The 10,565-nt window shown below is 28.2% G+C and overlaps 1 protein-coding gene and 1 long non-coding RNA gene across 2 annotated transcripts; both read right to left on the bottom strand.

The window, feature by feature from the left end:
* Window positions 1-722: 722 nt before the first annotated feature.
* LOC131659551 (uncharacterized) lies at window positions 723-1,762 on the bottom strand. Its single transcript, XM_058928726.1, has 2 exons — window positions 1,252-1,762; window positions 723-1,144 (listed from the first exon to the last, which is right to left on the bottom strand). Exons 1-2 carry the CDS (start codon window positions 1,760-1,762, stop codon window positions 723-725), a joined length of 933 nt encoding a protein of 310 aa, XP_058784709.1.
* Window positions 1,763-6,476: 4,714 nt separating this feature from the next.
* LOC131657027 (uncharacterized) lies at window positions 6,477-8,376 on the bottom strand. The gene is made up of 4 exons (XR_009300440.1): window positions 7,489-8,376; window positions 6,938-7,011; window positions 6,747-6,804; window positions 6,477-6,651 (listed from the first exon to the last, which is right to left on the bottom strand). It is a non-coding gene; the product is annotated as an uncharacterized LOC131657027 (long non-coding RNA).
* Window positions 8,377-10,565: the final 2,189 nt, after the last annotated feature.

Here is a 10,565-nt window from a genome sequence, read left to right as displayed (position 1 = left end):
CACTTTCTACAATGCTTTTAGCATCCATCTTAAAATCAACATGAACGTAGCTGAGATTATGAACCCACCTTAAAGATGCCCACAACTCAAGTGCTTCCCCAACTACTACTTCCGTGATGGGAGAATACCATTCCATTCAGGTTGCAATAAAATAACTGTCTTCATCTAGAATACAAGCACCTATACCAACCTTGTTGGTCGAGAAAGAAGCGTCAATATTACACTTGAGCCGACCAACCAACGGTTTACTCCACTTAGTATCAGTTGTAACTTGCAATCAAAAAGTGTTGTCTTTCTCCGAGTGCTGGGCATTTCTCCATCCTAGAAGCAGATGCGAAGCTCGGCTACAAATGGTATCATGAGAATCTACAATCTGGTTCCAAATCTGATTATTCCTGCATTTCCACAAGCTCCATAAAGTGGTAGAGAAAACAACTTGTTGATAATGATTAGTAACCTGTAGAAAGGAAAAACAACAACAAGAAAAGAATCATGAGTATTTTTTAGTTGCTACAGCATTGGCCAAAGTCCTACTTTCTCCCAACACTCCTTACTCTTAGAGCACTACAAGAATAAATGATTGCTCTCTCCTTCTCTTCCCCACATACACCGCTGTTTGAAGCACAATCCACTCCTCTATCCTTTAGGCGCAATCTAGTTGGTACACAATTTCGGAAAAGCCTCCACAAAAAAATCTTCACCCGTCGCGGTGCTTTTAACTTCTAGATCAAATCCCAATTCTCATCAATTCTGAGGCGAGAGGTATTAATAGCTTTATCTATACATAATCGGTAAGCATTGCGCACTGAATATTTTCCATTCATGTCAAATTTCCAAACAATTTTCTTGTCCTGGATCGCCTCGAATTGTGGAGTCTTAAGAATTTTTTCGATTAATACTTCCCCTACTAAATAAACAATCAGATTATAGTTCCACTTACTGTTGGCAATCATTAAGTCTGCCACTTTTAGTTTAGCCACACTCGGAACATTTGGCCAAAGACTAATCAGAGAAGTGTTGTCATGCAACCAGTTTTGATTCCATGCCGAAATACCCTCACCGGAACCAATAGTCCATTTGTACCCTCCATGGGCCACGAATTTAGAACTCCAGATACTTCTCCACACAAAACTAGGATTGTGTCCTATGATAGAATCAAGAAAATCATTATTGAAAAAAATATATAACAAGCTTTATACAGTCTGAAAACTAGATTGTCCGGTTTCGTCATAGGATTCCACACTTGTTTACCAAGCATTGCGTAGTAGAAGACACTAAGATTCTTGAACCCCATGCCTCCGTCTTTCTTAGCCATTGACAAATGATCCCAACATAGCCAGTTCATACCTTTTGAGCTACCTCGATTATGTACCCACCAAAAGGAGTTCATCATTTTCTCAATTTCATCACTAAGATAGGAAGGCAATAAGAAGATACTCATATTGTAAGATGGAATAGCTTGGAGGACGGATTTGATGACGATTTCTCTACCAGTTTGGAAAAGACTTTTGTTACTCCAAAAATTGATTTTCTTCCAAACTCTGATCTTGATATACTTAAAAGTAGCTTTCCTACTTCTCCCAATCATGGAAGGGACACCAAGGTATTTACCCGTACCTAGCACCTGCTGAACTTCTAAGATCACAGCCAAAGAATTTTTTATATCTGTTGCTGTATTTCTACTACAATGAGACAATATCACATCAAAATTTCTATTATGTCTAGAATGGTGCATGAAAATCTGTGAACACGAGTGCTCCATTTTAGACAGTGTATCGATATTAGATATGTATTGGGTACCAGTATGTGTATGGTACACGTCTAATAGAGACCATAGTTATTTTTTTTAGATCAAAATCACTTTTTTTTTCCTAATAGTGTAGTTTTGGATAACTTATGAACTTTCAATTCATTATTCTTTTCATAACTTTTTCATCTTGTCTGGAAAGAAATTGAAGCACATATAAATTTATTTACTAAAAAAAACTCACAAATATTTACAAGCTATTTGGATGGCGGTGACTGTTTATGCTTTGCAGAAAGAAAGTGTCAATCATACTTTTTTTTAAAAGTCATCAATATATCACTTTCATTTGATTTTTCTTAATTAAAATAAATTGCATTTAAGACATCCCAGACCTTGCCACATGTTCTACAAGAAAGTTTGAAAAGGAACTTAAAGAATTGTTTGATAAAAAAAAAAAATTAAAGAATTGCTGAATGAGCTAACATGTGTCGCAAATAAAATTGTTCAAAGGCTTAGTTAGAAGAGTCCTAGTTAATTTTTAAATCATAGATAAATAAACTTAGTAGACTTATGAAAAATCAAAAACAGTGATGTTAGACTTAGCTAGAGACGGCTTCTCCAAGAAAATTTCAAAAGTAAATTAAATATGAGATACTAAAAAATTGTCAGACTTAGAATAGTCCAAGTCACTTTACCTTCAACAAAAGTAAACAACAGTACAAGTAATTTTTAAAATCAGTGTTTTAAAAACCGGACCGAACATCAAACCGGTGAGGGTACTGAGTCACTGGTTTATTGGTCAAACCACTGGGTCACTGATAGAACCACATGACTAAATCGGATTAAACCGAATAACTCGATTGAATAGACCGATCGTTATAATAAAATTATATAGGTATAAAACATGTCGAACATGATGATTCGGTCTCTACAATATATAACTAGCACTTAAATTTTTTTAAAGTAGTATCATGTCCTAAATAAATTCACAAATTCATAATTTAAATTCAAATTTTATACATATAGGTATCAGACATAATAAAATAGTACAACATTACAAAATATATATTTGCAAACAAATTTAATCGCAACATAATATAATTGAATAAATTATAATAAACTAGTACTTAGACCCGTGCGAGGCACGGGTAAATATTTTCTAAGGAAAATTTTTATTTTAAAAACATTTATAATTTACAAATTCTATTTATATATTTCTATTGTATAGATAAAATGTCATCGTTATTAATAATATACATAAAAAGATTATTTAACTAAATTTATTTGTAAATTATAAAATAATTTGAGCATTTCTAATTTTTTAATATTTTGTGTAAGTTTTTTATAAAAAAATAACTCGTTAAATAATTGTATCAACAGTTGACTTTTTTCCGTTTATAAAAATATTTGTAACTTATTCCCGTTTATAAGAATAATTGCATCAACAATTAATTTTTTCCCGTTTATAAAAATATTTATAACTTATTACAGTTTATAATATTAATTGTATCAATAGTAAACTTTTTCATATTTATAAAAATATTTGTAACATATTTCAGTTCATATAATTGAATTAATCAATCAAAATTTTAAATGTCTTCCATAAAATTAAATATGAGTATTATCAATTAAATAATAATTATAACTATAGTATAAGTCTTTAAATTACATAAAAGAGTTTAATAAATATGTATTCAGAAAGTTGCCGAAGAAGCAAATCAAAAGATAAAGAAACATCAAATCTATTTAGAGAAAGGCGGATCACGAAACATTATTACACATATTGGAGGACGACGGGTCGCGCGTCGTTTGGATCATAAATACAATTTTTAGTATATAAAAATATTTAGACAAAATCATAATCCATATTATTAAAAATATAAGTTTTAAATCTTGTATTATATCATATTTACAATTTTAACAAACCTAAACAGCTCCCCATCAAATTTCAGTTCTAAATGAATATTTACACTTGTATTTTGAAATTTCAGTTCTAAATGAATATTTTCTCTATCTTTTTTTTAGGAGAATTTCATAATATAAGTTTAACTCTACAACATTTAATAAATTTAAAAAAAATCAAATTTTTTGATAATTTATCGAATAATTTTAAATAAAAATATTACAAATTTTAAAAAAATGTAAATAATAATAATAATTTTTAATTTATATAAAATTTAGTACTTAGTATGATTGATAATAAAATATAATGATAATAATTAAAAATTAAATTAATTATTTATAATAACTTCTTAGAGATATTTTTGAAATTCAACATATTCTCACTCTTAAAATTAGGCGTAAATATGTTTTTATATTTTTTTTAATAAAAATTACAGGGTTGAATCTCACAAATTTAACGAACTTTAAAGTAAATTATAAACTTGGTTATTTTTTAATTAATGGTCCTCTTCAATTTTCTCCTTCTTAATTTAATTTTATAGCAGTTATGTTTATTTAAGTGGCAATTATTATTATATTATTAGCATATTAGTGATAATTATAGTATAGTATATTATCTAGGTTTTGTTTAAAATTAATTGAGAAAGATAGAGGGAAGTTCTTTATAGTAGAATTTGATTGGAAAATAGATTATTTTAGTATTCAGAGGTGCAGGGATTTTTCTAATCTGTATCAAGTTAGTCTTTGTTATAACATTGGTTTCTAATCTTATGAAATTGTAGTAGTGGGATAAATAACAGCATGTCTAATAAAACCATAGACTTTTCAGTGGAATGTGAGAAAAGATCACTAAAAAAATTTGACAAACTACCAAAATTTAAAATCAAATTGAGTAAAAAAACAAACAAATAGTGTTTTACAAATGAAAAATAGACAGATTAATAGAAATTCTCTCTAATCATAAAAATATAATAAAGTTTCTCTTTTTATTAAAAATAAATTGTAATAGTGATCATAAGTAAACAAATTAAAATTTTCAAAAGTAATAAATGAGATGATAAATTAATTAAAACTACAATAAATAAATAAAAAGTACGAAATAAATTCTTAAATTTATTATAAATTTAAATTTAAATGTGGTTAATTATGCTTTAATATCAATATAACTAATATATGTCACAATGTTAAAAATAAAAAATGAAATATATTTTATATATTATAAAACGTATGTTTTTTAGTTGTTAATGGTAGAAAATTGTTTTTTTAATAAAAATAATTTACTAATTTAATAGTTTTTAAATCAAAAACCATTTAATAATTATTTATTATTAATTTAGTTGTAATTTTAAAATTAATTATTTGTAACATACATAATTAAAAAAAGAAAGTACTTTATTTCCCCTCTTTGAATTTATATATTGTTTTAAGTAAATATGAACAATAATTTTCAATTATTATCATAAAATTTCTGTTTTTATTAAAAATAAATTGTAATAGTGGTCATAAGTAAACAAATTAAATATTTTAAAAGCTATAAATGAGATAATAATTCAATTCAAACTACTATAAATAAATAAAAAGTATGAAATAACTTCTTAAACTTATTATAAATTTAAATTTAAATTTCATTAATTATGTTTTAATATCAATATAAGTAATATATGTCATAATTTTAAAAATAAAAAGTGAAATATATCCTATATATTTTATATAAAAGTCGATATATTTTATATAAAATTTGTAAGTTATTGAAATATATATATTTTCCATTTATTTATAAATATTTTTTAGACAAACAATTATTTTTTTTTTATAATTATCAATCTTTTATTTTAATACAGCAATAATTAAATTATTTATTGGAGAGAATGAAATGAATGTGATTAAATTATAAATAATAAATGATATTAAAAAATAATTAATGTCATAAAGAATAATATATTTTATTTTTATGAATATTGTAATAACGATTCTATGTTTTAAATGACACTAAGACCTCGTTTGGCCCAACTTTTTATCTACTTTTCTTCTCCTTATAAGGAGATGGAGGGCCAAACACATTTTTTATAAAGCTCTTGTGAAAAAAAGTAACTTTTTTTTCAAGGCAAAAAATTAAATAAAAGGAGCTTGTAAAAAAGGCGTTGAAACCAACTTTTTCAGAGCTTAAAACATGTGGCCGCGGTTCGAATCTCAACGAAAGCATTTTCTTTAAAAAAATTGCGCTAGTGCAGTAAACGGCAATTTTTCAATTTTTTTTCCGGTTCATAACATCTAGAGTTATGTTTTATTTTATTTTTTTCTTCTTCGGTTTACATCATCATTTTTGTAGATACTAGTTTTGTTCAATTTTTTATTCGTTTTGTATATTATATCTTATTTTATTGTATAATGATTTTCAATAATAATATTATTAAACTATACACATTATATATATATATATATATATATATATATATATATATATATATATATATATATATATATATATATATATATATATATATATATATATATATATATATATAACTTTAGTGAAAAAAATAAAATTAAAAATAACTCTAAAGTTTAAAAAATAATCATAACCAAACGACTTTAACTTAATTTTAAAAGCTCTTATTTTTAACTTTAACTTTAAAGTAACTTTTAAGACTTAAAAAAGTCGGGCCAAACGAAGTCTAAATACTTTTTGTTTCTTTTAAATTTTTTTTTACTTATTTTGTATTTTCATTCGATGTTCAATTATTTAAAATTGATTTTTATTCAATATTCAACTATTTTAAATTGATTTTTCTGATTTTTTATTTAAACTTGTTAATTAATTGCTACATTATAACATGATATAAATTATAGTAAAAATATATATTTATAGTACTTATGATGTGAGATGAGGTGATATGTGTTAAGTTTTAATAAGACTTTGAGGCAATTTGCTCTTCTATCTCTCTTAAACCCGAATTTATTTCTTCCATCATTATCCAATAGAACTATCTCTTGCCTCTTGCCTGCAGATTTATTTTAGTGATCAAGTAAATCAGAGATACAAATTGTTCACAAATTTACGATAATAAAATAAAGATTGAATAAAATTCAATCAGACCAGAAATAGAATTCAATCTTTTGTAGAAGTTAGCTGGTCTCGGCGCTGAAATCGCATCCTACACACCGTTTGACAAAACAACAAACACCTTGAGTCCACAAAAATCAAACACAACATATAACTAAACAAAGGATTAAACTGAAACAAATTTAGATTTCAATGAACATAAACATGAATACACAATTACATACCATTTATGCAGTTCCCTATATAATCGCAAAACACCATCAACAACGTCACCTGTCTAGCCAATTGACCATGACCACTATACAAAGAAACCCAATTCCAATAAATTTATATTTTGCAAAACAAAAAAAAAAACTTCTACCATATCATAAATAAATATATTATAAGTATAAAGATAATAAGTATAAAGATACATGCGATGTTACACGAAAAATAGTTCTCTGCTTGCAACTTTATTTTAAGTTTCATATAACTTTGATAAAAAATTGCATTAGAAAAAATATGAATGTTCTGAAAAAAGCTTGACTTAATTACACATCCTTGACCAGTAACATTGTTAGCGATATCAACATCAAGCATCCTAGAGAGAGGAAAATATTGAGGTTGGGTGTAGAATGGAGATGAACGGACATAAAATCTGCATCATTATAAAAAATAACCACTCATCAATTATTATTTTTAACAGTAAAATATTACAAAAATATTGCAGTCCAAAACACACAACCCTTAACTAATTTAACAGATTGCCAAACAAATTGCAACACAAAATACTAACCCTTTTAAGCTACTGAGATGAAATAATCTTTTGCAACCTTGAATCGATTCAGTAGAGGGGAAAGAAGAGAGTCAAGCTTTTATATCTAACCTCCTCATTGAAAGATCCAAGGGTGGAGCTGTCCTGCAATTGTAAAACATTCCATCAGAAAATAGATTAAATAAGTTACCGACGGCGAAACGGGTGATGGTGGATTGGGTTTACTTTGGTTGTTATTGAGTGGTTTTCCATGGAGATTTGTCCGATGCAGCGAGAGATTAGCCTTTTGCGTCGGAACGTGATGGTGGCAGGTGTTGGCTTCGCTTGTTGAAGTTGTGGATAGTGAACATCGGAGGGAGTACGTGGTTGTAGGATGAGGTTTATATTGCAGTGAGTTTACACTTTTTTTGGAGGTAGTGTTAAGGTGTTTTTATGCGGTTTGTGATGGGTGTGTTAGGTTTTTTGCAGTTTGTTGGTGTGAGATACAGTGGTAGGAAGAAAGAATATGGAGGGATTAGATCGTGAAAAGATTATGGATCCAAGGTGGTATCAAGGTTTTTCATACGGATGGTGAGCAAAGAAGAATGTTTATTACAGTTGCAGGTGGATTGTGTGGGTTGTTTGGTTTTAATGGTGAGAGAGGAAGCAAAGAGGGGAGATGGGAATTTAAGAAATTGGTGATTTAAGGAGTATGTCTCTTGCCTCTTGAGTTCAATGCATTGTATCAAGAGAGAAATGAATGGTTCACATGAAAAATACAAATAACTTTCCATTTCTCAATGTTATATTTACATAATTTAAAATTTTGGCATAGATCAAAACTAATTGCAATGAAAACCGTGTGGTCACAAAAATCCATTCATATCCTTCAATTAATAAATAAAATAAAAATTTAATGTAAGTAATTAATAAGACAATAATTGTTTTTTTAAATAAAAGATTTCCTTTTTTAGAAATTTTGTAAAACATGAGAATTGATATGAGCATGACACTTGTCAAAATTGCCCAAAAACTCATTTTGCTTTATTATTATGTATGATAACTTCATTGTCTACTAAATTTAATTTCAAAGAAGAAAAAATTATTTTAATGTTGGTATCTCTATTTTTAATATCGAAATCATCTACAACAAAATCAACCGCATTCTTTTTATTTTTATTTTTATTTTTATTTTTATTTTCTATTTTTATCTTTTATTTTTTATTTTAATTTTTCATTAAAATAATTAAAATGATATTTTTTAAGTTTTTAAAATAAAAAAATTAAATATGCATTTAAACTACCGGTTCTGAAAAACCGCCGGTTTTTCCGATTTTACCGATTTATACCGGTTTTGACCGGTTCACATCGGTTGAATGGCATATTCGATCCAACAATCGAATCAGACCGGTTACCTGGCCGGTTCCCGGTTCAACCGGTTCGATCCGATTTTTAAAACACTGTTTAAAACATACTAATGTGGTCCTTATGGTAGTTGAATTCTTCAAATAAAAAGCAATTAAGAAAACATCCTACATAAGCAATCATTCTAATTGGTTGTTCAATTTACTTTAACAAAACTGAACACAACACTAGCATACAGAACAGAAACATGTTTAAACCGACTCATTGGTACAACGTCGGCATAGCTGTTTCTCAAGCTCCACCTGTCCACGTTATCTATGGACCCCACATGCTTCCACAATCTTATAAATATTCCCAAAGCCTTCTACCACCAATTCAAAAACATACACACAATTTCCATAATATAACTTCTTCATTCACAATTTTTCGCTGTTTTTTTCATCTTCATATTACACAAAAATTACACAGTTTCTCAATGGCATCATCTTCATCTTCTGCAATGAAGTTCTTCTCCTTCCTTTGTGTCTTTCTCTTTGCCGCCACCTTAGCCTCAGCCCAAGATCTCAGTCCATCGTTGTCTCCTGCTCCAGGTCCTGATGTCGGAGCTGCTGGTTCTGTTTCGAATTCAGTTGCTATGATTGGAGCTTCGATCATCCTATCAATGCTCGCCATCTTCAAACACTGAGAAAAAGACGATTCTGAAATTTTGTTGTCCAATTCATGGAAACAGAACACAGTTCGCTCACACATAGTAGTCATTATGCTATTGTTGTTTTACTGTATAGTAGTGATTATTATTAAGAGTTGATCTATGTATATTTCAAAGCGTGAGAATTTTTTATACTGTTTTTTTTTATATAGTTAGTTATTTATCATAGGTTTTAATAAAAATAAAGAGTGGTTTTATCATTTTAATATCTCTGGTCACTTTTCTTTTATTTATGTTTTATCAAGGATTTTGTGATTTAATTTTTTTTAAGCAAGAATATATTAATATGAGACCTCAAGTTCTTCAAAATCTTGATTAAAAAAAAAGGTAAGATAGAGTTTGGAAGAAAAATTACACACCAATTAAATAAATACAACAACGGACTGTAAAAATTATAATTAGGTCGGTTAATTTTTTCTATGAAATTCCTAATCAAAGCTTTTATCTCCCAAACGATATCCGATATGTTTTACGTATCGTTTTAAAAATAATACCGTTTTTAGTCAACCAAAGAGTCCAAATTACCGTCAACCAAACGACCCCTCCTCTCCTTTCTTGATTTTCCCCTTCTTACAATACTTATGTCACTTCAAGAACCCTTCCTTAAACGATTCAGCTATGCAATAGTCCAACCCAATCGAAGAGGCCACTTCCTTTCAAACTAAACACGCATTCTGACATAGTAAGAAGGAGTGGAGGGAGGTTTCTACACTTCTTTCCAGAAAACACAAAAAGAATTAGTAGAAGGAGAAATACCTCTAATTGCTAGAAGATCTTTTGTTGGCAAGACGTTTTGAAAACACCGCCACCCGAAAACTCTTTTCTTGATCGGAACCTCCGTTTTCCATACTTTAGCAAAAGCCTTGTCAAAACGATTTAGAGGGCCATAAGGAACGTTATGTCCGACGATATAGTTAAAGCAGTTTGCAACAGTAAAACCAGAAACTTCGTCGAAAACCCGTCAATTGTTTTATTATTGCATCATCAAATCATTGTTATAAAGAAAACAATTATTTTTAAATTTATTAAATAGTTTTATATCATC

Source organism: Vicia villosa, linkage group LG3, assembly GCF_029867415.1.
Source record: "Vicia villosa cultivar HV-30 ecotype Madison, WI linkage group LG3, Vvil1.0, whole genome shotgun sequence".
Classification (NCBI taxonomy): domain Eukaryota; kingdom Viridiplantae; phylum Streptophyta; class Magnoliopsida; order Fabales; family Fabaceae; genus Vicia; species Vicia villosa.
The sequence above is the reverse complement of the archived record's forward strand: the minus strand, read 5'-3'. Positions and strand labels throughout refer to the sequence as shown.

What these genes read in the sequence shown, in the direction of transcription:
- LOC131659551 (XM_058928726.1), bottom strand. Translation starts at nt 1,762, where the DNA reads ATGGAGCACTCGTGTTCACAGATTTTCATGCACCATTCTAGACATAAT. An exon ending in CTTCTACTACGCAATGCTTG is followed by an intron (nt 1,145 to 1,251) that starts GTAAACAAGTGT and finishes ATTCTATCATAG; the next exon opens with GACACAATCCTAGTTTTGTG.